Genomic DNA, 27,588 nt, shown 5'->3' on the forward strand with positions numbered 1-27,588 from the left:
TAAAACAAAGCTTCAAAGAGAGAACTAAACAAAATGGAGACAAGCAATCTACTAGATGCAGAATTCAAAACTCTAGTTATAAAGATGCTTAATGAACTTAGTGAGAACCTCCATAGCATAAAGAAAGGAGCAGTCAGGCCTGACCAGGCGGTGGCGCAGTGAATAGAGCATCGGACTGGGATGCCAAGGACCCAGGTTCAAGACCCCGAAGTCGCCAACTTAAGCGCCAGCTTGAGCCCAAGGTTGCTGGCTCGAGCTCAGTCTGCTGTAGCCCCCTGGTCAAGGCACATGTGAGAAATCAATCAATGAACAACTAAGGAACCACAACGAAGAATTGATGTTTCTCATCTCTCTCCCTTCCTGTCTGTCTGTCCCTGTCTGTCCCTCCCTCTGATTCTCTCTTTCTCTGCCACAAAAATAAAAAGAAAAGGAAAAGAAAGGAGCAGTCAGAAATCTAGGGTACACTAACTGAAATGGAGACTAATTTACAGGAATCTACAGTAGAGTGGATGAAGTTGAGAATTTAATCAGCGATTTGGAATATAAGAAAACAGAAAACACCCACTCAGAATAGCAAAATAAAGAAGAATAAAAAAAAAAAAACAGTGAGTAAAGAAGTCTCTGGGAGAAATTCAGGTGTACCAACATTCACATCATGGGAGTGCCAGGAGGAGAAGAGAGAGAGAGAGCAAGAAATTGAAAACCTATTTGAAAAAATAATGACAGAAAAATTTCCAACTTTGGACAAGAAAATAGACATACAAGTCCAAGAAGTGCAGAGAATACCAAACAAGATGAACCAAAAGTGGCCCATACCAAGACACATCATAATTAAAATGCCAAAGGTTAAAGAAAAAAGAGAAAAATTTAAAAGCAGAAATAGAAAAGGAATTAGTTAACAACAAGGAAGCTCTCATAGACTGTCAACTAATTTCTCAGCATGAACTGTGTAAGCCAGAAGGGAGTGGCAAGAAATATTCAAACTGATGAAAGGCAAGGATCTACAGCCAAGATTACTCTACCCAGTAAAGCTATCATTTAGAATCAAAGTTTAGAATAAGAGCTTCCCAGACAAGAAAAAGCTAGAGTGCATCACCACCAAACCAGTATTATATGATATACTATATTTCTTCTTTTTTGAATGCTTTTTCATGCCTTTAGTCCCTCCTCATATTAAAAATATTAACTGTTTCTATTACTTGAAAATATCTTTGCTCTTTATCTTTTGGCTCTGCTTGTGATTTTTTTCATATGGTAGGATTTTTTTCTTTTAATCATTCAATCGTTCCTTTCTTTTTTCTTTTTTCTTTTTTTTAAAGGAGGGGAGACAAGAGAGACAGAATCCTCCAATCAGATCCATCTGGCAAGCCTTCTAGGGGGAATGCTCTGCCCATCTACGGATGTTGCTCAGCAACTGAGATACTTTTAGTGCCTGAGGGGGAGGTTCCACAGAGCCATCCTCAGCACCAGGGCCAAATCTTTGAAATGATCCATGGCTGTGGGAAGGGAAGAGAGAGAGAGAAAAAGAAAAGGGGTAAGAGGGAGGGTGGAAAAGCAGATGGTTGCTTCCCCCGTATGCCCTGACAGGGAATTGAACTTGGGACATCCACATGCCAGCTGACACACTACCACTGAGCCAACCGGCCAGGGACCAATTATTCCATTCTTACATGGTGTCTGATTTAGGGTTTTACTTAACACAAACATATAAATACCTATACATTCTGTAACAAAATATAAAGTCCAGACTGAAGGGCATATAAGAATTTAATATACCAATTCATTCAGTCATTTATTCAGTGATGCAATGAATATCTATTGAGCACATATACACTGGGCACTATTCTAAATGCTAGAAATTAAACAATGAGCAAGATCATCAAGGTCTTTGCTTTCATGAAGTTATACCCCAACAGGAATATAATCATGCAGCATTTACAGGGTAAGGCAAAAGTGAGTTTATAGTTTCATGTACTTACGACTGTAAATCTACTTTTGCCCCACCCTGTAATTTAACTTGAGATTTCAAATTAATAGGAAAAGAATAGATTATTCAACATACAATGCTGTGACAACTAGTTAACCATTAATAAAAGAAATAAACTAGATTCTTATTTCATACCTCCCATCAAGTATATTACAAATAGATATAAAACCTATATTTTAAAAATAAAACAATGAAAGTACTAGAAAAAAATAAGTGAATATTATATAAAGAAATATATGTTCTTAAACACAAAAACTTCAGAATAAGATCTCAAGTCAATTTTGGAAATTACATCTTATTTTGAAAAAAATGGAACATAACAAGGTAATTTTTGGACAATAATCTTTATTAGTGTATTTTCAAAGGTACATATAATTGTGAGCTACTGCGTTTATATAGTTATCATTTACTCTTTGAAGTTTACATGTGTTTTGCTCCAAACTCTCTGATGAGTACATTTTAATACTAATTAGGAACATAAATAAATTTAAAATATTCTTCTTATCCCGGTATAGCCAATTAATTTACTCAGATCATCTAATTTTCTAATTCTATGTTAAGGGCTTTAGAACATTGTTTATCAACTAAATAATTCCTTTTTCAAAACTGCAAAGATGGGCAGTGTACAAGCTGATTCCTTAAATCCTAGTGAATTATTTAAAAATTATGTTGCTTTCTATCTTTAATCTATTTTCACAAATAAATTTGTAATTATCTGACCTGCTATATTTTAGAAGAACGGTAAAGTAACTATTTCTAATCTCAACATTTTAGCTAGTGTAAAATGTCACAGGCTCCCTTCACATATAGGTAGTTCATAATTATCCCAATAAAAAAAATTTACCATGAGTCAATGAAGAAACGGGCAACCCAATATAAACATATCTTTGTTTAAATAGTTAAGTACAGTATTATAAAACATGTTACGTAAAATACTTCCTCTTGGTTCAATAATGAAATACATATAACTGATTAACATAATTCATAAATCGAGACCAGAACCTTTATAATTGGTAAATAAAACAATAGACAAAAATAAAAGATAAAAGTTCTGTGATCTTTGAGGAAAAACCATTTATCCAACATCATCTTTGACTGTGGACAAATAAATATTTTCATTCTTGTATTTTAAATTACTACCAAAATAGTATATCTTTCTACAAATAACAAAAAACAAGCATACAGTATCTAGAAATTTTTTTTTTCTGACAAGAATGTCAAGCCTTTGAAGGTAGGCTTAAATTCTTTTCCTGAATAAGGTCATTATGATCTTAGGTTAAAGTTACAATAAGTAGTTCAAGCAAAATGCATATTGCTTAGGTTTTAAAGCAGGCAATTTTGATAGTTTAATTAAAATGTAAGTATAAATGTGAAGCTATTGTAGAAACATTTATAAACACTTTCTGGGAATACTCACAGATTAGCAAGTAATAGAATAACTGATTTAAAAATGAAAGGTGATGTTAGATCTAATGCTTGGTGACAAATCCAAAAATATCTTTCAGATGTAAAAGAACATGAAGACATGGCTTTATTATTCGAGCTTGAAAAAACCTAGTTTCAAAACAAACTTATTTGCATACAATTTAGTGCAATGAGAATTTGTTCATAAAAGATTCCCAAAGTCTTGAAACTTCATACATAAGCCAGAAAGGAATCCATTAGGGTAAATGATTTAAAGATGTCCAGAACAGAGCAGCTTACCAAGAACTGCTAGATACTCTTACCTGCATCACTTACTCCTAAGCAAGCTTATGCAAAACTGTGTTCTGGGTAACTGACTCTTATGGCTCCCCAATAACAAGCTCGAATAAGGCAGATCGACCCTAAGAGATAAGCAATTGCCCACGAAACATAGGTTGCATGAAATCGCCTTGCAAATTCTTGGGTGCCAACCTAAAATAAAAAGCAATATAAAAATAAAAGTTTGAAAACTTAAAAAAAAATATCTGCTTAGAGAACTTGTGTTGGTTTATATGTGATTTTTATGCAATATATCCCTGAGGCCCCAAAATCTCTAAAAAATATGAGTTGGTGTACTTTAGACTATATCACTGATGTTAAAATTTAATAATACGCTGCTCTTAGTTATATTAACTATAAATTTTATAAATATGCAAAGAAATTCATTAAAATGTGTTACTTCTAAAAGGAACTTACTCCCTATAATTCCACCTGACTAATGATATAAGGACAGGTCAACAAAGGAGCATGGAAAGTACATGGCAGCAGAACAGACCAGTCCCTTCCTCTCTCCCGGGATAATCGCCACGCCAACTGCTTAGCTTCAGTATCCTCTGAAAACAAGCCACTCCCATATTGATAATAACCTCTGCTTCCCTTGAAGAAAGAGGAATGGTTTTTCAGATTCCAATAGCTGATAGAATATTGCTTCAGCCTTGGCCATGGCCAATTGGTTCTGGGCATTAAGTGAAAACAAATGGGCTTTTGTTAAATGAATGGTAAAGTCCCTGATGCCAAGGAATTTAAGAGGGGCCCCCAGACACTACTTCCCCCTTTTCCTCATTGCTTGACGGGCAAGCTCCACTAAAATCAGATCCATGAACTTAACTTGCAGAAGCTTCAGAAGCTTCTGGGCCAGGTATGCCAGGGAGGCAGGTTCTTCAGGTCTCCCCATTTAAACTTGTGATAAAGTTGAGAGAAAAGAATTCTAACAGTGCATAGAGTAATACTCACAGTTAATCCAACACCAATGAAAATACATATCATTCCAATGGTAATATATGCACAGCAGCGTCTTCGTGGAAGAGCACTACCTACTGAGGAACTGCAAATTCATGAGAGAAGAGAGAATATTAAGTATTTACATAATTACTCTCCATTTCATCTCTGTGAGTACTAATCTTTGGCTTTAGTAACACACACACTTCCATTTTTTTTTGTTTTACTTTTCTTACTTGTAAAAACTGTAATTTTCAATGATTAATATGAATCATAATCATAAATAATCGGTGATATATACTGCTCACAAAAATTAGGGGATATTTCAAAATGAATATGAAGCAATAAAAAAAAGAAGCATTTTACTTCTTTTATTAAACAAGAACATCAGGGCCCTGGCCAGTTGGCTCAGCGGTAGAGTGTTGGCCCGGCGTGTGGAAGTCCTGGGTTCGATTCCCAGTCAGGGCACACAGGAGAAGCGCCCATCTGTTTCTCCACCCTTTCCCCTCTCCTTGCTCTCTATTTCTCTCTTCCCCTCCTGCAGCCAAGGCTCCATTGGAGCAAAGTTGGCCCGGGCTCTGAAGACAGCTCCCTGGCCTCTGTCTCAGGTGCTAGAATGGCTCCTGCCACAAAAAAGCATCGCCCCAGATGGGCAGAGCACCGCCTACTGGTGGGCATGCAGGTGGATCCCGGTCAGGTGCATGTGGAAGTCTGTCTGACTGCCTTCCCACTTCTAACTTCAGAAAAATACAAAAAAAAAATAACAAATAACCCCCCCCCAAAAAAACAACAAGAACATCAGAAAAGCAAAAGACAAGTCAAAGAAAGTTGTTCAATTATGCAGATGCGATGCAAAACCAACTTTTATTTCATTGGTGAAAATGCACTCTACAAAAGGCTGAAAGTACTGAAGTTTCTGCACATTCCCTGATCCTCTAATTTTTGTGAGAAGTGTATTATTGTGGCTTAAAACAAAATTTAAAGCTTAACAATATCCACAAAAACAATATCCACAAAAACAAACAAACAAAAAGAGTGGTTAAGAATAATCTTCTAAAGTAAAGCTCTATTTTCAAAACTTTATTCCAGAATTGAAAGTTAGTGCTATCTCACAAATACCAGTTGATTTTTTTAAAACCATCTTTATTTTATGTCAACATTAAAATTAGAATACTAAATCATTTATCTGTGTATCTGCCTCCAGATACACCTACCTACCATGAATTAGAAACCGATGAAGCTTACTAGACTTATGTATTAAATAAGTCGAAAGGTTCTTTTTAATGTTTCATTGAAGAAAGAAATTGGATAGGAAGATTTAACCTCGTTAAAATATCCATGATACTGACCAAAGTGATCTATACATTCAACACAATTTCTGTCAAAATACCAATGCTAATTTTCACAGAAGTAGAACAAATAATCCAAAAACTTCTGGAACCATAAAAGGTTCTAAGTGAATATTGGAGCAGCTTTTCTGTGGGCAAGAAGAATACAATTTAGTACATTAATTTCAGTGCATGAATTCTGCTTAGAAAACTCATGCCCAATTTTCCTCACAAACTAAACAGTCACTACATCTGGAAAGTCTTCCCAGAAAAGAAATTACCTACTGTCCTTCAATGAACCAAGTGCCCTCTCATCACAAAACAAGGCAATGACCAACAGCACCTATTGCACGAACAATAAAATCTCTTATACTTTGAATACATATGTGGTATCTGCATGCAATATATGGCATTGTTCTGCATGTGTTAAGACTCTATAGGTATGTGTGTTAAGCCATATGATTCTGTGACTTGCCTTTTTATTTTCTCAACATTGAGACTCTGCCACGTTCATACGTCAAGACCTAGTTCATTCATTTTCACAACTATCTTCCTTTATGTGAAAATACCACTTTACTCTTCCTGTCGATGGACAGTCAGAACTTTTTAAATTAATTATTTGCTATTATAACAAGGCTGCTTTGAAACTCTTTTAGACTTCCTTATGTGCATATGCAGGACTTTCTCAAACATATACCTAGGAATAGAATTGCTGGGTTGTCTTGTATACATATCTTCAATTTTAATAAACATAAAAGTTATATCCCCACCAAAACTGTATGGAGCCTCTATTGCTTCCCCACACCCTTATCAACCCTTCCACAACTGGTATTTCTCTTATGTTTGACAATTTCATGAGTAGGAATGGTATTCCATTGAAGTTTTAACATGCGTATCTCTGATTTCTACTATGTTGAACATCTGTCCAAATGCTGCTTGGCTACTGCTTTTCTTTTTCTATTACTTGCTTGTTCATATCTCTTGCCCCTTTGTGTTAGGCTGCCTTTAGCTTACTGATTCATAGATGGTATTTACGTAATATGGACACTATTCCAGGCAGCTATACATACTGCATCTATCTCTTAGAACCTGAGTTTTTAAAAATTCAATTTTAGTACCATTTTTGATGATGAGTTTTCCTAACAAAATCAATGTAAATTAATTCTAAGATAGTTAAAATTGCTAATCTTTTCCATTAAAGTTTGTGATTTATTTGTGCCTTGTCTAAGAAATTCTTTCCTACATCTGTCATAAAAATATTTATCTATCTTTTCTTCTAAAAGTTATAAAAATTTTTGCTTTTTGTATTTATGTATTGATCTACAAGACCATAGTCCTTATAAACATCTTTATTTTACATATTTTGAAGTTAGGTTATTTGGTGGATACGTGTTCCTGTGATAAGGTACCAAGAAACTGCAAAACTGATAATATTAGTATTTCAAAAAGAAAAGTCAGGCCCCCTTACTCCTCCTTTCTGAGGAAGAAAAAGCCCAAGAAGAAGAGGTTACAGGGACAAAAGTCAGTTAGTCATAGTCATAGTTTAGTCCCTATAGTTCTCTGGAAGGACTGACACCAGAGCAAAGAAGATAGAACCTGAAAACCCCTTCCTCTTCTCCTTTCTTAAAAGCCTTTAGGAAACAATGTTTATGTACGTTAATTAAAAATTCCTACACTAATCCTAACTCTTCCTCCCATCCTGAAGTCATGAGAGTGACGTATACCTAGACGAAGGATCATGAGCCCAGTCCCTTGCTTGAAAAACCTGTATTCTGTTAACATTTTATATGCTTTCTGATAATCATCCTTCTGAAATTCTTTATATGTACAAAACTTGTAAACTAAGCAAGGTTAGGTTTCCTAATAAACTAGCCCAACATTTAGTAAAGGTAATTTCATTTAGCTTCTCTCCTTATCCCAAGCTAAACATTTCATTTCCCACTATTGGGGTGACAGGGATAGGTTGTACACCTAGAAGATTTGGGAATGTCTTTGTTGGGTATGTAAAACACTTATCACTACTGTGTTACCTTGTGATCTTAATGTGTAGGAAAGTTTTTTCCTTTTAATAGATCTTATAGATAAATGTTGTACGTTTATTAGTAAATGACTTTTGTACCATGCTCCTCCTCTTTTTTCCCCTAACTAGTATATAATTTTGTCTCTATAAAAGCAGCATCAGGACTATGATCTGGGCTGCACGAAGTGGGTTAGCTATATCACCAGCTTATTAATAAAGCTCCTCCTAATATTTCTCCTATAATTTATCTTGGTGTCTCTATATAACCCGTGGATTACATTATAACATTCCAAAGTTATGTTTCTGATGAAGTGATCATAATAATTCTTTTTACCATAAAAAGTATAACATAAAATACATGCTAGAATTCTGTAATAGCAAAATCCAGGATATACCAGCTTAATAAGTGTATTTCTCTTGTGAATATGAGTTCAAAGGACAATGTACAACCTGGGCTGACAGATAACTGAGCTCCATGTCACTGACCAGCACAGATGACCAGTCTGTTGTCACTGCCTCTTCCTGCCAGTGGTGGAGTTGAATAGGTGTCTTCCAGGTTTACAGGAATGAGAAAAGGATTAGCTTGGTCATTCCAGGCCTAGCAACATGAGATTAAGGGACAGAAGCAAGGAACTGTATTGTGTACTTATGGAAGTAGAAGAATTTGTTGAGGCAGGGACACAGGAAGTTGTGTGTTGAGGTGGAAGAAAACATAACACAGATACTGCTGGAGAAGTTAGCACCTGGAGTGCTGCTTATACCTTACTAAAAAGTTTGTAGTTTGATTTTGGATTTTAGGCAATTGGGCCTATAATAAGCCCATATGGTGCACTGATGTCAATAAATAGAAAATGGCCCTCGTCAGTATACTTTATATGCCGCTAAAAGCCAAACCTAGGATAACAATAAAAATAGCACCTACATGAAGTGTGCAGTGTTCAACAACACAGCTATACATATACTATGGCCATGAATTTGAAAGCTACTAAAAGATCTGAAGTCAGAGAGTTTAAAATCCATATTTGCATTTGGAGACCATCACTCTAGCTAATGGATAAAGAACTATATATTGGAAAGCTCTTGTAGTTGTCTTGGTAAGAGATCCTGAATACATGAACAGTGAGAATAAGAGAACAGAATTAAAATGCCAAGGCAGCATTGATAGGACTTGTTTCCATTTGGATGTAGGACTTGTTTCTGTTTGGATGAGGAATAAAGATACACCCAGATTTCTAGCTTGATCAGCTGGGCACACGGAATAACATTCATTAACATAATATATTCATCAGTACATTAATATATTGCAGAATGTGGGTAAGGAAGTTGGATGTATTGTGTTTGAGAGGCCTATGGACACCCAGGTTGAACTAATAGGTAAAATAGTAAATATAGATTACATAGTTACATTGAAGCTTTGAAGAAAGAACTGGGGTGATTTAATGGCATATTAGTTGGGTATAATGATATACAAATGATAGAGGAGCCCAAAAGTTAGAAATTTGGCTTTAGTAATAGTAGTTTTTGGCTGTAATGAATAGGAGATATGTAAGGGTTAGGAAATAGTTAATCTGCTTGCTATTCTTTCTTAATGGCTCCTTGGTCTTCACTTTGAAATACAGTGATAGTTTGCCTTTGCAGGAAAGTTGGGGAAAGCTTAAGTGGGGAGGGACTTAAGATTAAGAAAGTTTAAATTTGATTTACTGTGAAGATTAAGTCCTACAAATTAATTAGAAACTTAGTTCACCAATTTTAAATCTTTACTTTATATCCTAAGAAAACAGGGAGTCTTTCAGAGATAATTCCCAGATGCAGATGGTCTCAGGCAGCAGGTCTCAGGTGTTCCTGGGTGACACCTGACCCTGGCTGTCCTGAGGATTTACTAAGGAAAACAGATAGGATCATGCTGATTAGGCCTCTGCAGAAGAACTTGCAGAGGACAGTTCTTGCAGCTGAACCCTCACCTCCTGTACATTGTTACATGACTAACTACACAGACTTTTGCCCCTTACACCATTTCTAATAGCCCCTGAACCCTGTAGCAGCAGGGGAGCACTAAGAAAGTTTTTTGGGCCCTGGCCGGTTGGCTCAGTGGTAGAGCGTCGGCCTAGCGTGCGGAGGACCCGGGTTCGATTCCCGGCCAGGGCACACAGGAGAAGCGCACATTTGCTTCTCCACCCCTCCGCCGCGCTTTCCTCTCTGTCTCTCTCTTCCCCTCCTGCAGCCGAGGCTCCATTGGAGCAAAGATGGCCCGGGCGCTGGGGATGGCTCTGTGGCCTCTACCTCAGGCGCTAGAGTGGCTCTGGTCGCAACATGGCGACGCCCAGGATGGGCAGAGCATCGCCCCCTGGTGGGCAGAGCTTCGCCCCTGGTGGGCGTGCCGGGTGGATCCCGGTCGGGCGCATGTGGGAGTCTGTCTGACTGTCTCTCCCTGTTTCCAGCTTCAGAAAAATGAAAAAAAAAAAAAAAAAAGAAAGTTTTTTGAACCCGAGTCCACTGTCTTTTCAAGTTGCTGTAATTTGAATTAAAGACACACTTTTTGTTTGTTTGTTTGTTTGTTTGTGACAGAGACAGAGAGAGAGAGACAGAGAGGGACAGACAGATTGAAAGGGAGGGATGAGAAGCATCAATTCTTTATTGTGGCTCTTTGTTGCAGTTAGTTGTTCATTGATTGCTTTCTCATATGTGCCTTGACTGGGAGGCTATAGCAGAGTGAGTGACCCCTTCCCCAAGCCAGCGACCTTGGGCTTCAAGCCAGCAACTTTGGGGCTCAAGCCAGCAACCATGGGGTCCTATCTATGATCCTACACTCAAGTCAGCAACCCTGTGCTCAAGCTGGTGAGCCCACACTCAAGCTGATGAGCCTACGCTCAAGCCTGCAACCTCAGGGTTTCAAACCTGGGTCCTCTGCATCCCAGTCCGATGCTCTATCCATGTGCCACCACCTGGTCAGCTAAAGATGTTCTTTTACCTACTGATCCCTGTCTCTAGTGAATTGTCTAAAAGGGTGACAGACAACATGAATCCTAGCTTGTTCTGGGAACACAAATGACAGGGGAATATATGACAAAGCCCAGAAGTAGTATGGAGAATAGAAATATTTGACAACTTGGTAAGGAAAGGAAAGTAAACAAACAAGATAGCAAAGCAATGGTCTGAGAGCTGGGAGAAAAATAGGAGAAGGTGGTATTTGGAAATAAAGAAAAAAATTAATTAAAGAAAAAAAGATCAACAGAACCAAACACTACAGAGAAAACAAGCAGGCTAGAGACTGAACAAATCTATTAGAATTTGAAGTTGGGATGTAAATTTTGTCAGAAAAAAATCAGTGGCCTAGTGGCTAATTGCACTTTACTCCAGAGTATGGGTTACCATCACTCTAAGAGGAAAGGAAGAGGATAGAGAGTGGTTCCCAACTAGGAAGTGAGAGAGAGGTAAAATAAGCATTTTCTAGCCTAAAAAATTGAAAACAATATAAAAATATTAATTAAAACATATCAGAATATTAAATCAAAATAAAATATGTAGCGTACAGCAGATGAGTAGACAAAGACTTGCACGGAAGGAAAACGCAGCTACCATGGCTTCCGCTTGAGCTAGTTTGATCAGGTCAGATTGCACAGGGCACACTATTGGCTGGTGAATGGGAGGCGACCAACCAGAGCACTGTGTTTACATAGGTTTAAGAGTGTAGATAGTGTTTAAGAGCATAGGAAGTGTTTATAAGAGTGTGGGAAAGGTTAATAACAGTGTAGGAAAGGGTTATAAGAGTATGGAAGGGTTTATAAAGCCTTAAAATATATATAAATAATAAAATAATATAAGGTCGTTAGTTCATGGATTTTCGCCTATCGCAGTGGGGGGGGGGGGGGGGTATGGAACCTAACCTGGAGATAGAGGAGGGACCACTGTAGCTGTATGTTTGTAAAGAGCTTATCAATATAGAATTTTTTCAGCTCTTAGTTATCTTGTGGTGAAGTAAGGAAGAAGTCATGGTCATGTTGATCCAAGATTGCTGGTCTGAAAAGCAAATGGATGGATCTGAATGTCAAGCAATGAAGACAGGCAATCTAGAAAACCTAGGAGTCTCCCTATATCTAATATGATCAAAATGAATTTATCATCTGTCTGCCAGACATGATTTTAGATCCTACATTCTATATTTTAGTGATGGTTCCATAGCCTCAGATGTGTCCACCTTGACTCAAGTCTCTCTCTTATTCCTTCATATTCAGCCCTATCTACCCTATTTCCTTACCATCTACACGGACTCCTCTGTACAAGCAGGTCCTTCCACTGTTTTCTTCACATCATCTCACATACCCCTTTCTCCTGGACACCTTCTCCCATGTTCCCCTTCCCTCCCATCTGGATTAGGGGCTCATCAGAGCAGAGAATGTGAGACATACCCCTTTCAAAGCACTTAAGAATTTATGGTGATAATATATTCTCTTTTCTATACCCACGAGATGAAATTCCCTGAAGGCAAGGTTATATCTTTTATTTTGAACACAATACCTAGCACAGGAATGTTTGTTGAATTCATGAATAATTATAAAAGAAAGTACTAAACAGCAAAATAAAAAAAAGAGTCTGCTGTTGTTTAAAATGATAGGAGGTGATCCACAAAGAAGTATATCAATGATACCAGAAATTATATTTAATGATTATTATCATGGATTAAATCACCATCTCTACTAGTCTTAGACCTATTACAACATTTGCTTGTACCCCAGCTTGTATTTCAGAAATGCTAGACTCCACCTCCTGGCCAGCAGAGGCCACAGCTTCCCAATTGAGAAGGAATCTTGCCATTAGCTGCGACAGCCAGCAACTGCCTGAGTAAGAAACAGTGAGATGAAAAAAGACGTTTTGGTTTGGAAGCCCTGGGGGAAATCTTGTCTACCTGTCTTGTGATAATTTTAATGTAATGATTTAGTAACTCCTATAATTTAAAAATAATTTTAGGATATTTGATATTTGTGTTTAAACAAATAAAATTCTATCTCAGAATCTTACTTCAACAGATGATTCATCATTTTGTTAAGAAGAAAACCATTCAAAGAGAACAGAAAACAGATATGTGCCATGACTACTCATGTGATAACAGTGTCTCTGCTCACATGAATGCCCTTCCCATATTTAGCATGTGATTCCAATTCTGTCAACATTCCTCCAGAATGTTATTTAAGCAGATTCATTCCATGTGAATTTCTATGTAGGCTGATCCTTACATAATTGATAAAAGTTTTTCTTCACATTAATACACTGTCTTGTGATGTTTTAACCAGAGTATCTAGACAGTCAATACTTCTTTATTATTTGCAAAATATTGCCACTGTTCTAAAATAATTAACCAAGCAAAATCACTTCAGCCAAACCTTTAACCTCTCTACCAGTTCCTCACCTGTAACACGAGGATAATAACATCTGCATTCCCAGATCATGGGACAGACAGATTCTAGCTGGTACATCTGTGTCCACAAAGAACTATCACAGTGCTTAGCATAGAGACTGCTAATTACAGCAACTCTCCATATTTTATTATATATAAAGTTTTTTAATCCAATTTAGTGTTTTTGGTTTGAAGATATTGACAGTTTAATTTTCTTCATTTTTGTGAAAACAATGCACAGAAATATAGATCATTCGCACACATATTCAAATACTTGTGTGTGTGTGGGGGGGTGCCTCGAGTATATGTATTTTTCTGTGTACCTATTGGAGTTACTCACTTTGCTTCTCCATGTACATACTTCTACCGGATTCAACAAAGTTAAGAATTCAGATGATCAATTTCACAAATAAATTAAAAAGGAGATATCTGTTCCTATGAAGCTAGAAATCTGCTGTAAAGAGTTATTCTCTTCGGGCTATATTTAGTTGGAATCAGTTTTAGCAGAGATAAAGGGAGATATTTTGTTACAGATACTCTACTTCTCAGTTTAAAATTTTTTTTTCTAGAAATCATTCTTAGGATTTCTCTACTATCAAAATAGATAAGGTATTTATAGCATACTATGTATCACACAAATTAAACTCTGAACTTATATTTTCAATTTTAAAAACTGAATTGTCAAAACATTCTAGTTTAATCTCTTTAGCTTATATTATGACTCACACACACATAAGTAAAAAGTAATGATTTTAAAATTAAAATTTTTTTATCAAAATAGATTCTGTGCAGAATATTAATCCAGCAGACCCGAGACATGTCCTTAGAAAGGTCTGATTTCAAGATTAGTCTTTGGCTCACATCTGTAAACTTAGATTTCTAAAAAGTTCCCCCCAATCCCTAATTCATAAGAATGGCTTATCATGCCTAAATTGTGCAAACACACGTTTCACACTGAATATCTGCTTTCCTCCTGCAAGTATGGAAATTAAGTTTGTGCTGTGCAGTAAGTAGGTGCCTTGGGGACCAGCTGCAGTAAAAACCCTGGGGCCTGCATCTCTCCTGAGCCTCTCTGGTAGGTAACACTTTACGTGTTGTACAAATTTGAAGGGATTAGGGGGTTTTGTGTGACTCTACCAGGAGAGAACTCTTGGAAACCTGCTTCTCGTTCCTCCAGACTTTACCCCATGCTGCTTTTTCTGTTGCTGATTTGTTTGTATGCTTTCACACTAATAAATCATAGCTGTGAGTACATATATGTACTAATTATTAGCCCCCTTAAAAATCATGGAATCTTGGGGTAACTTGAGGGGATCCCCAACACAGCTGCCACAAAATGTCTTTAATCAAAATATCTCCTATTTTCCCCACTGTTACATTGCATTTTGTTTTCTGTGGGTACCTCATTTAGAAATAAAGAGAAATAGACTCAATAGTTCAGGTGGGTAAATAATTATGTAAGCTTTGCCATCAGATAATAATCTTAGGCAGATGAGAAAAGCTAGCAAGTACTGTTTCTCCTAAATGACAGCCCCCCCCCTTTTTAGAGAAAGAGAGAAAGGCAGGGAGAGAAAGATAGGAACATTGTGCTGTCCCTGTATGTGCCCTGACAACCTCTGCACTTTGAGACAATGCTCCCACCAACCCAACTATCAGGCCAGAGCTTTTTTTTTTTTTAAAGTGAGAGGAGGGGAGATAGCAAGACAGACTCCCACATGTGCCCCAACTGGACCAATATTCAAATCAGTAGAGCTACCCTCAGCCCCCCAGACCAATGCTTGAACCAATCGAGCCACTGCCTGCGGGAGGGTAAGAGAGAAGAGGGAGAGGGAGGGGAAGAGAAGAAGATGGTTCCTTCTCATGTGTGCTCTAACAAGAAATTGAACCCGGAAGGTCTGGATACTGGGCCGATGCTCTATCCACTGAGTCATACAGTTGGGGTTATTTCTTTTTAAATTTATCAACTGATTTTTAGAGAGACAAGGAGAGGAAGGGAGAGGAGGGAGGGGGAAGGGAAGCATCCATTTGTTGTTCCACTTAGTTGTGCATTCATTGGTTGCTTCCCTCCTGTGCCCTGACTGGGGACTGAACCCACAACCTTGTTATTGTTGGACAACGCTCTAACTGAGCTAACCAGCCAGGGCCAACAGCCTGTTTTTAAAATATATATTTTAGGTTATTTGCAATAGATTGCAACCTTTTAGAACATATGAAAATACTCACTAGGTTACTAATAATTTCAACAATTTCTTAGAAACTGATTTTCTTTCAGAGAGTGATTAAACCTAATCATTTAAATTTCAAAATGGAACATATTAAGAGGTTTAAAGATTTCTAATTTTTTTCTTGAAAAGTATAAATATATTAAGCATTCATTCATTTCATGGCATGTATTTTTTTTGTGACAGACAGAGAGGGGGACAGACAGACAAGAAGGGAGAGATGAGAAGCATCAATTCTCTGTTGCAATACCTTAGTTGTTCATCAATTGCTTTCTCATGTGTGCCTTGACCAGGGGGCCTGCAGCAGAGTGAGTGACCTCTTGCTCAAGCCAGCGACCTTGGGCTCAAGCTGGTGAGCCTTGCTCAAACCAGATGAGCCTACGCTCAAGCTGGTGACCTTGGGATTTCGAACCTGGGTCCTCTAAATCCCAGTCCGATGCTCTATCCACTGTGCCACCATCTGATCAGGCTCATAGCATGTCTTAAAATCAAAATCTACTTAAATGAGAATTCTGAAATCTTTAAATTGTTCTCAAGTACTTCCCAGTAGCATTTCCAATGACAGGGAACTTACATTTTTTTGCAGTGTGGGCATTTTGCCAGAGTGTTGAACCTCAGTTCCATCCACTGTAAAATAATAGAGAGAGGGATTGAAAAGAAAAACAATTGAAAACTATCCAATCTGATAAGATGTTTCTTTTAGTTCAAATGTCATCAGGGATCACAGCAGAAGCAATAACCGTCACATGGTTATATGAGCTTTTCCCTCCAACACTTCTTCCTCTGCCTAAAAATAAACGTTGGGATTCCCATCTGAAACAGTTCCCATGATTTTTCCAAGGTTCTGACGCAATCTGGGTTTGTTGTACAATGAAAACTTTATGTACTGCTATAATTAGAGTAATTTCTGCCAGATTTATGTCTTAGTTCACTTCCCGGGAATAGAAACATATATCATGTACCATCAAACTTATCTTTACTTTATAGCCTGAGGACTAGTCTTTTAAATATATAAATATTTAGATTCATTACTAAAATACAGCTATTTATTATATTGATTTGGGAACCCACAAAACAAATAAACTAAACAAATTAGATGCAGGTAGAACTTAGGTCAGAAAGTCACTTCCTGTTCTGTCCTTGTTTATCACATGTAACAAAAGCTCATTCAAGTAGGGCAACCTTTCTTTCAATCCTCCCAGGTGCCCATAGGTGATAGAACAGGCTACCTTCCTCACAGAAGTGTAATCCAGATACATAGATTACTTGTAGCAAGCTCCCTTGTTGAAAGAATGTGCAATATAAATTTAAAGTAAACTTGACCACAAAAAAAAAAATTTTAATAAGCCTTTCTTACCTTCATCATGTTTGCTTTTCTATATATTTGCTCATAAAATATGTATTTCCTTTACAGATTTAGGAGAATTCCTTGAAGCACCTTAGCAGTCTTATCATCAAAACAACTTTCCTTTTATTAAAACTAATTTTGTTTAGGATTTCAGGTAACTCATTTCTCATTTCCTAACTTTCCAATTCTAGGTACAGCAGGGCTTTAATAAATTATACATATTCAAATGTTTTCAACACAATAAAGGATAATTTTCAGAAGATATCTGATCTATGATTTTTTAAAAATAAATTTTTCATGATTAACTTTTCAGAACAAATAAATCTGAGTGTCTTTATTTTTATTTCAAACCTAATGAAAGTCAGTTAACCTTGACACAAACCCTTTTAAGTCACAGTGGGAACCTACCTCCTTTCTAAATAAAGTAGAAATGAAACATTACATGAATGTTCACTCTCCTTTCAAAATGATTAATTTTGGCCCTGGCCGGTTGGCTCAGCGGTAGAGCGTCGGCCTAGCGTGCGGAGGACCCGGGTTCGATTCCCGGCCAGGGCACACAGGAGAAGCGCCCATTTGCTTCTCCACCCCTCTGCCGCGCTTTCCTCTCTGTCTCTCTCTTCCCCTCCCGCAGCCAAGGCTCCATTGGAGCAAAGATGGCCCGGGCGCTGGGGATGGCTCTGTGGCCTCTGCCTCAGGCGCTAGAGTGGCTCTGGTCGCAACATGGCGACGCCCAGGATGGGCAGAGCATCGCCCCCTGCTGGGCAGAGCGTCGCCCCTGGTGGGCGTGCCGGGTGGATCCCGGTCGGGCGCATGCGAGAGTCTGTCTGACTGTCTCTCCCCGTTTCCAGCTTCAGAAAAATGAAAAGAAAAAAAAAAAAAAAAAAAAAAAGATTAATTTTGATGAGAATGCCAAACCACGGCTACATTTTTTCAAGCAGCAGTAAATTATTACTTCTTTACTTATTTTATAACAAGTTAATTTATTTCAAAATTTATGCTTAATAACAAAAATGCTAGAATTAATGTGCTAAATGGAAATGCCTATAGATTTCTAGAGAAACTGGTACAGAACATTAGGAAGGGAGGAATACAGAAATCTTATTGAGTGCTTTATGTTTTTGAAATTAGTTTTAGGGTGGTTGCTGGACTTGTAATGTCATTTCAAATTTTACTGATAACAAATTTAAGTTTTTCATAGTTAAAATAGGCAAGTGACTGAAAAGGCAACTATGAAACCCTTGAGTGAAAAGGAACTAAAAATTCAAGCCTCGCCTGACCAGGCGGTGGCGCAGTGGATAGAGCGTCGGACTGGGATGCCAAAGACCCAGGTTTGAGACCCCGAGGTCGCCAGCTTGAGCTTGGGCTCATCTGGTTTGAGAAAAAGCTCACCAGCTTGAGCCCAAGGTCGCTGGCTCGAGCAAGGGGTTACTCGGTCTGCTGAAGGCCCGTGGTCAAGGCACGTATGAGAAGGCAATCAATGAACAATTAAGGTGTTGCAATGCACAACGAAAAACTAATGATTGATGCTTCTCATCTCTCCGTTCCTGTCTATCTGTCCCTGTCTAACCCTCTCTCTGACTCTCTTCTGTCTCTGTAGGAAAAATAAAAAAAATCAAGCCTCAAGGCAAAGACATTGGCACAGGAATTCTAGAATGTTACATGACCAATCTGAGGAGATTATTTAGTCCAGGGTTATCATTTTATGGTGTTCTTCATTTTAGCAGATTATGCATGGTAAATTTAATTAAAGTATAAATAGCTGACAAACAGCTAAGAAATTATTGTGTAATTAGTGAATTATCAATCCTGCAACCTAATACATTGGTTTTCTTATTTCCAAGTACTTAAAAGCAGCAACTAAGAACAGAAAAGCATCTATTATAGAAATAATTTTGTCATAATCTATTCAAATGATTGCAAATATCTGAGCTTTTGAAAGGAAGTTGATTTACTACTATCTTCTTATCTAAAAACTTATCTATTTTTTATCAGAAATATTAAAAACCACTTCTCTAAAATCCAACTATTTCTAGTAAAGGTCTTCTAATATTGACTGATTTCTAATCATTTTATGTAAGACATAAATTAGTTTCCCAAGATATATTTTCAAGTCAAATCTTAGAGGGCTCATAAGAAAATTGTACTGCTAAAAACTAGACTTTTAATAGTACCTTACTGGATTTATTTTTTAACAGATACAATAAGCAGCTAGTGTCATTGCTTTGAAGTGTGCTCAAGTTAAAACTATTGCTACTCTACGCTACAGCTCCAAATCATATACCCCCATGTCCAACTACATCACAGGCCCACTTCAGGGCAAAGTTTGAGCCATCAATTATGATTCAGGCTGATACTGTAAGTTGTATTTGGTTTTGTCTAAGAATGCCAACCTTGCAGCCAGGTACCAGCTGACAAAGCGTCTGAATCTGCCTTCCATCAGCAACAGAGACAGCTGCCCATAGAATGTAAAATTCAGCTCTCTGCTATTCTGGTGTCCTAAGAAATGTCTTTAGATTCATATAGGACTAGCTGAAGGCTGTGTATTCCTTTTATATTTCTGACAAATCATTTTTAAAGCAATGTCTCTCAAAATACTATTCTGGCAAGATGATTCCCAAAAATGGTTTGGAGGTTAAAAACTGTTTTTATATACATTAAAACTTCCTTTCAGATATAAACAATGATGCATGCTGAAAGTGCTAGAAAATGCACCTGTAAAATTTTTTTGGTTTATTTGTTTTTTATTCTCATACATCCCAATGCCCATGGAACTCTTTACTCACATAACACCTATTACTATCCTACAAAATCAATCTTTTATTGAATGCTCTCTGGAAAACACAAATCTAGCTTTTCTAAACATCATCCATGGTTCCAGCCAGGTATTGTGAATAGTGTGAATGCTTAGTAAATTTAACTTTAGTGTTATAACACTGATGTAATAAAAAATGTTGCTGAAGACCCGGTCCATTGTATTGTTCTTTCATCTTAATCCACAGGAATAATTCTTGAGACACAGTATTCTGATAAAGCTTCTCTTATGTGACCTTTTTAAAGCATCATGAATATCTTGTAATTTATTTTTTACCTCTTTTTGTTGACTCTAGAAGACTCACCACTAAAATTCAGTCTAATTTTAACAACAGCACAGGATTAAATATAATACATATTTATATTCTTCTGCATTATGTCATTTTTTTCTGTCCTTTTTTTCCTTTTTGTCCTCCATGCTTTTTTTTTCGTATTTCATTTTCAATGCTATTGAACTTTGTAAACTGTATCAATTGTTTTGGGGCCTTGTAAGTCAAGGGAAAAACAAAAGAGAGAATAAGCAGATCAGTTATCCTAAGAGTTAAAAGCTTGAAGGGCAAAGAACATAGTACGTACCAAGGACATGACTATTTGTGACCAGTATCAGCATAAGAATAAAGCAATGTCTTCAAGTCTGAATTAAGAACTTTGTGGTCTATTCATTCTTCACACTGAGCATCTATCATTAACTTGAAACTCTGAAAAGTAATGGCCAACCCATAGGTACATCCTGCATTCTCCTAATCACCAAACACTTTGTTTTCCAGGAATTGTGAAATCATCTTCAAATATAATATATTAATCCCAAACACCCTTTCTTGCTAAAAAAATTAAAATTTTAAACATGATCACTATGTTAATATGCTAATATGACTCACTTGTCGGCATTGAATCGTAAGTAAGAAAGAGCCAGTTTTAGAAGTTAGTCTTTGGCTTGCAAAGTACTTTAGCAATTTTCTTCTAGGAAGAAAATATCTAAATGCATAAATGTTTTGTTTTGTTTTGTTTTTTTACAGTGACAGAGAGCGAGTCAGAGGGATAGATAGGGACAAACAGGAACGAAGAGAGATGAGAAGCATCAATCATCAGTTTTTCTTTGTGACACCTTAGTTGTTCACTGATTGCTTTCTCATATGTGCCTTGACCGTAGGCCTTCAGCAGACCAAGTAACCCCTTGCTCTAGCCAGAGACCTTTGGTCCAAGCTGGCGAGCTTTGCTCAAACCAGATGAGCCCGTGCTCAAGCCGGTGACCTCAGGGTCTCGAACCTGGGTCCTCCGCATCCCAGTCCGACATTCCATCCACTGTGCCAACGCCCTGTCAAGCTAAATGCATAAATGTTTTTAAAGTAATAAGAAACATGTCACAAACATACCTATCTAACTTCTCAATTTAGATCATTCTCTAGATTTCACTACTAGATGATTTTAAAAAATTAAATATAAACTTTAAAAATAGTTCTTGCTTTAATTCTAGCTCCTCCTATTAGATTAGAAGACCCCAAGGGGAAGACTCTGCCTTCTGGTCTTCCCAGCACTTAGCCTCATGCCTGAAACTCACTCAGTATATATTTTTGAACAAATAAAATCAGCTCACTTATACTGTGTCTACAAACATTATCCATGACAAGGATTTGGAATATAAAACATAACTGGAAAAAAATGCAAGGTAGTTATGGAGGGGACCTCACTAATGTAAGTGGAATCTATTTTGAAGATTTTAAAATGGTATTTCTTTTCATAGGAACTAAATTAAAGTCTACCATCTGAGTGGGTGAGACTGTCCCCCTATTACCTTTCTTAGCTCCTAGAAAGTGTCTTCCAGGCATATATCCCTTGCAATATATCTGGGATTGTTCCCCATAGAAACTTACCCTAAAAAAAACCTTATTGACACTAACAGTTGGAAACTATATATGTATTTTTAGAGAGAGAGAGAGGAAGGGAGAGTAGGTGGGGGAAGAGGGGCCAGTGACCTTGGGCTCAAGCCAGCAACCTTGGGTTTTGAACTGGCAACCTCAGCATTCTGGGTTGACACTCTATCCACTGTGCCACCACTGGTCAGGCTAAAATGGCATTTTGAAATATGATTTGTTTACATATAAGAAAGAAAAAGATAAATATATTTAATGTAGCAATACTTACAGAGCATATTGCTCTATATTAAATCAATAGATAATAATTTTTAAAAATTATTAACTACTCCAATCAAGCATATTCTCTAATTTACTTAGTATATACTCTAATTTATGTACTTTGTCATTGATTTAATCAATAAATGTAAGTGCAAGGAATAAGATTTATCTTGCCACTCAATTAGAAAAAAATCCTAGCAATTCTGGCCAAATGTAGTAAGTTGGATACGAATCTGACTAAAAGGTAATAAATGAGTTTTAAAGTGTTTAATACCATAAGGAGAAAGAGAATCTGAAGAGAAATAGCCTTAAATTTGGACAGTGGAAAGCTGATGTAGACTTGGCAACTGATTTTATGAAAGGGATGCCTGCCCTCCTGCCAAGGTCCTGGCAGGGAAAAGTAGCTGGTTCATATGAGGAACCGCAGAATAGCTCAGACGTTGGAGCTAGCAGATGCATTCTCTCCATGGTGGATGTTCCTTCCACATCACAAAATCAGGAGCATGACCTCCCTCAACATACGCAAGAGAAGAGTGATTCATTCTGAAAGGAAATGGACAGAGGCCTGTGCCCTGAGGAACAGCAGGCACAGCAGAGGGCAAGAATAAGGCAGCATTCTAAAAACATGAACTAAGTTAAAGTCTATTGTGGGATGAGACCTTCACCTATTACCTTTCTTAGTTAGCTCCTAGAAAGCATCTTCCAGGCATATCCCTCACAATAGAACTGGGATTGTTCCCCACAGAAACTTATCCTAAAAAAAAGACTTATTGACACTAATCGCTGGCAAGCTTTAAAAGAAGAGAAGGAGGAAAGGAGGGAAAGGATGACAGAGCAAAGGGAAGGAAGAAAAGAGAAAAAGTTTATCTCTTGCTGTAAGCACGGTGATTCCAATCATCACCTTGCCCTCAACTAAATAAACTTTTCAGTTATACCTCTATCACAAAAGAAAAACATAAAGGGAAGTACGTAGAAAACAAAGACAAGGCATAAAAAAGAACAAATCTCAGAAAAAAATATAATAGCTGCAGAAAGATGCTATAAAGAAGAGAACTTTAGGGGAAAAAATTAATCAGAGAACACAGGGAAACTCGAAAGTTAAAAATTAAGATCATCTGCCCTGGCCGGTTGGCTCAGTGGTAGAGCGTCGGCCTGGCGTGCAGGAGTCCTGGGTTCGATTCCCGGCCAGGGCACACAGGAGAAGCGCCCATCTGCTTCTCCACCCCTCCCCCTCTCCTTCCTCTCTGTTTCTCTCTTCCCCTCCTGCAGCCAAGGCTCCATTGGAGCAAAATTGGCCCGGGGGCTGTGGATGGCTCTATGGCTCTGCCTCAGGCACTAGAATGGCTCTGGTTGCAACAGAGCAACGCCCCAGATGGGCAGAGCATCATCCCCTGGTGGGCATGCCAGGTGGATCCTGGTCAGGCACATGCGGGAGTCTGTCTGACTGCCTCCCTGTTTCCAACTTCAGAAAAATACAAAAAAAAAAAAAATTAAGATCATCTGAAATTAAACTTTTGAATTAAATTTAGAAAATGTAGAAGATATAGTTGAAGTTTTCCAGTAAGTAAAAGAAGAAGCCAAAAAGGAAATGCAAATATTTGAGAGAGGAAGAGAGAGAGAGAGAGAGAGTCAGTGGAGGTGGTCCACCATAAAGAGTCCAGAGAAAGCGAACAAAGCCAACGGAATGAACTAGGAGGGACCACTGAGCACCCAGCGAGTCGCTACACCCCTCCCACCCCCAGGACATATTTGAATGCAATTTTAGAGCAGAGCACAGGACAAAATAAAAAGGAAAGCGGAAGATGGACAGGAAAATGGTCATGTAGAAAAAATCAGGCATCAAAACTGCAGTGGAATTTCTCAACAGTGCAGCAAACGCTTAAAATTTTTGAGAGGAAACAATTGTCAACCTATAATATAGTTCTAAATCTGAACAAAATAAAAAGTGAATGTGAGATTAGAATAAAAACTGTTTAAGTGAAAGGGTATTTTCCTACACATTTTCTCAGAAAGCCTTGAGAGGATGTGCTCTACTTTAGTGAGTAAACCTGGAACCCACTTGGGAAACAGACAAGGATGCCGAGGATACTGGGAAGGGAAGCTCCAGGGGGACAGCAGTGAGGCAGGATGCTGACATAATAGATCGCCTGGTGTGTTTGACTATATTGATAGGAAGTTTATAGGTCCGAAAAGAATACGGCAGGAAATAATGGTTTGTACATAGTAAATTAAATTAAAGAGGGGAAGGAAAAATTATTAACAAATCCAAGAAAAACTTAAAAGCTATGCAGGAGAGAAATATAGTATATTACTTGGCTCAGTTGTGTGCATAGTTTACCTAATTATAAAAAATGTAAACACTAAATATTTTTTCTTTTTGAGAGAGAGAGAGAAAGAGAGAAACAGACAGACAGGGAGGGAGAGAGATGAGAAGCATCAACTCATAGTTGTGACAACTTAGTTGTTCATTGATTGCTTTCTTATATGTACCTTGACTGGGGGGCTCCAGCTGAGCCAGAGACTGCTTGCTCAAGCCAGAGACATTGGGCTCAAGCCAGAAACCTTGGGGTTCAAGCCAATGACCTTTGGGCTTAAGCCAGTGACCAGGGGGTCATGTCTATGACCCCGTGCTCAAGACTACGACCTCAGGGTTTTGAACCTGGGTTCTCAGTGTCCTAGGCCCATACTCTATTCACTGTGCCACTACATGGTCAGGCAACATTTTTTTTTTTTCATTTTTCTGAAGCTGGAAACAGGGAGAGACAGTCAGACAGACTCCCACATGTGCCCGACCGGGATCCACCTGGCACGCCCACCAGGGGGCGATGCTCTGCCCATCCTGGGCGTCGCCATGTTGCGACCAGAGCCACTCTAGCACCTGAGGCAGAGGCCACAGAGCCATCCCCAGCGCCCGGGCCATCTTTGCTCCAATGGAGCCTTGGCTGCGGGAGGGGAAGAGAGAGACAGAGAGGAAAGCGCGGCGGAGGGGTGGAGAAGCAAATGGGTGCTTCTCCTGTGTGCCCTGGCCGGGAATCGAACCCGGGTCCTCCACACGCTAGGCCGACGCTCTACCGCTGAGCCAACCGGCCAGGGCCAAGCAACATTTTTTTATTTATTTTTTTACTGAGAGGAAGGGAGACAGAGAGACACACTCCTGCATGTGCCCTGACCAGGATCCACCTGGCAAGCCTCCAATGGGTCAATGCTCTGCCCATGTGGGGCCAGTTGCTGGTTGCTCAACATCCTAGTTATTTTTAGCATCTGAGGCAGAGTGCCTGTGGCCAATTCACTCAAACCAATCAAGCCATGACTACAGGTACAGGAGGGGAAGAGAGAGAGAAGGAGAGAAGAGGAGGAGGGAAAAGGGTGGAGAAGCAGATGGTTGCTTCTGTTTGCCCTGACTTGGAATCAAACATGGGACTTCCACACACAGGGCCAACACTCTACCACTGAGCCAGCCAGTGAGGGCTACTAACTATTAATTCAATAAAATATGTAACTCTAATGGGAGTATGAAATGAGGGAAGGATATGAGAGGGCCAGGGGTCAGATGACTGATACATCCTCAAACTGCATTTTACAAGGTAATAGATAATATCTATAATGGTTAAATTAAAAAAAAGGATAAGCAAACAATTGAAACACATGGCAGTACATGTTAGCAGAGTAGCTGAAAAAGACGAAGGTTTCTGGGGGGTGGTATTTGGGAATGAGTTAGATAAAGAAAGGTATATAAAGCTTTATAGACCTACTTGACCTTTGAAATTATGTGTACAAATTACTTTACTAGAATAAAAAGAAACCAATCCTCTATACTTTCTTAAGTCATTCATCCGTAGTGACAAGTTCTATTTATAGAAACTGCAACCTCCAGATCTCTGCCCAAGCCCTTGGGGAGGTTTCTTTAATACTCGAGTCCCTAGGGAATTTTTGTCTCCCATAAAGGCTAAATAATAAAAGAAAGCCTGGTTTCACTCTACCTGACAGGGTAAGTTGTTTTGAAATTAACTTTTAAAAAACAAACTTAGGGCCCTGGCCAGGTGGTGCTGTGGATAGAGCATCATCCCAGTACATGGAGGTAGTGGGTTTGACCCCTGGTCAGGGCCTATATAAGAAGCAATCAATGAGTGCACAATTAGACAGAACAATTAAGTGGAACAGTAAGTTGATGCTTGTCTCTGTCTCTCACTCACTTTCCCTTCTCCTCTCTCTTTCAAATCAGCAGGAAAAAACAGTTTTCATTTTCTTTCTCTTTTTTTAACTGAGAGGAAAGAAGAAAGAAGATAGTGAGACAGATTCCCACATGCACCCCAAACCGGGATCCACCCAGCAACCCCATCTGGGGTCAATGCTCAAGTCAATTGAGCTATTTTGAGTGCCTGAGGCTGATGTGATTGGACCAACCAAGTTATCCTCAGTGCCTGGGGCCAACACTTGAACCAACTGAGCCACTGGCTACAGGAGGGAAAGAGGGAGAGAAAGGGGAGAGCGAAGGGCAAAGAAGCAGATGGTCGCTTCTCCTGTGTGCCTAAGAATCGAACCCAGGATGTCCACACACTGGGTCAATGCTCTATCCACTGACCCTACTGGCCAGAGGTGGAAAAAAATTTTTTAAATAAAAAAAAAAATCAAACTTAGGATTAAAAATAAAAGCACTAAAATAAGAGCTCAACTTTTGTTCACATCAAGTTACTTATACCATCTCAATTTTTATCCAATGGTTTATCTGATTACAGATAGCAGTGTTAATTTTCTTTACTCCAAGTTTATTTTTTAATAAAAAAAATTTTGAGAAATTATAATCAGAGTTTTTCTTGAACCTATAAACCTGCACCTTGTGCTCTGCTGAGGAGGTAAGGCTGGGGAGAGCCTGCCACTCACCAAGTCAATGGGAATGAGTGATTTTCTTGTTCGCCTACTCAGAGAGGCCCCGTTTTACCAATGACCCAAGCAGAGAATGCACCTTTTACCTACTTTACAGAAGATGTAGTATATTTTAGGTACACCTCTGATTGTCTTTCTTAAAAAGGCTCATTTTAAATCTTTTGAATAGTTTTCACTGGACAAAAGTGTGAGAGCATGAGTAGTGATCAAATTCATGTGCCCATGATCAGCACTTACAGAAAGATGTCACTATAAGAGACGTCTGGGCACTTACCAAGAATGTGTTTCCACAGTGCCCGCACACGACTCTTGTACCTTCCGGCTGGATTGGCAATGCAGGTTGAGCTGGTTGTTCTTCAGAAATAAGCATTACTGGGCCAAGGTTAATTATGCGTCTACTGTGGAAAGAGAAAGAAAACAACATCATCCCACCAATGGGCTGGGCAAAACATGTAATGGAGGACTAAAAACATGGGCTACACCACTGAAAATAGGTTACACTAATTGTTTTAAAATTTAAGTGAATTCAAGTGCCTGGCTTTGGAGTCAAAATCACAGAAAGTAGCAATATTCAATATTAAAAAATATATAGTTGGGAACAATTTAATCTCCATCTGCAAGTTCTTATAAGTTCAAATCAGAAAATAGTTCTTATTCCCTATCTAGGAAACAACTTGAGTTTGATGAGACTGAATAAGGTAAAATATTCCACATCAGCCAATAGCATGTGCTAGCATGTGTCTGACTGTGCCGAGTCACGACCACATTTCTCTGAGCAGGCT

The 27,588-nt window shown here is 38.4% G+C and overlaps 1 protein-coding gene across 3 annotated transcripts in view; it reads right to left on the reverse strand.

The window, feature by feature from the left end:
* Positions 1-1,443: 1,443 nt before the first annotated feature.
* Positions 1,444-27,588, reverse strand: part of PIP4P2 (phosphatidylinositol-4,5-bisphosphate 4-phosphatase 2) — a 59,423-nt gene continuing 33,278 nt past the window's right edge. The window contains exons 4-7 of one of the 3 annotated variants that reach the window (XM_066264703.1): positions 27,081-27,204; positions 16,206-16,258; positions 4,685-4,775; positions 1,444-1,496 (exon numbers count right to left, since the gene is read on the reverse strand). In XM_066264703.1, the coding sequence (XP_066120800.1) occupies positions 1,461-1,496; positions 4,685-4,775; positions 16,206-16,258; positions 27,081-27,204 (304 nt within the window). In that variant the 3' untranslated portion in view covers positions 1,444-1,460. Of the gene's footprint in view, positions 1,497-2,372; positions 3,884-4,267; positions 4,407-4,684; positions 4,776-16,205; positions 16,259-27,080; positions 27,205-27,588 lie in introns of those variants that run through there. The other 2 variants (XM_066264701.1, XM_066264702.1) reach the window with 2 other exon arrangements.

This window comes from Saccopteryx bilineata, chromosome 3 (genome assembly GCF_036850765.1).
Source record: "Saccopteryx bilineata isolate mSacBil1 chromosome 3, mSacBil1_pri_phased_curated, whole genome shotgun sequence".
In the NCBI taxonomy this organism is placed as follows: domain Eukaryota; kingdom Metazoa; phylum Chordata; class Mammalia; order Chiroptera; family Emballonuridae; genus Saccopteryx; species Saccopteryx bilineata.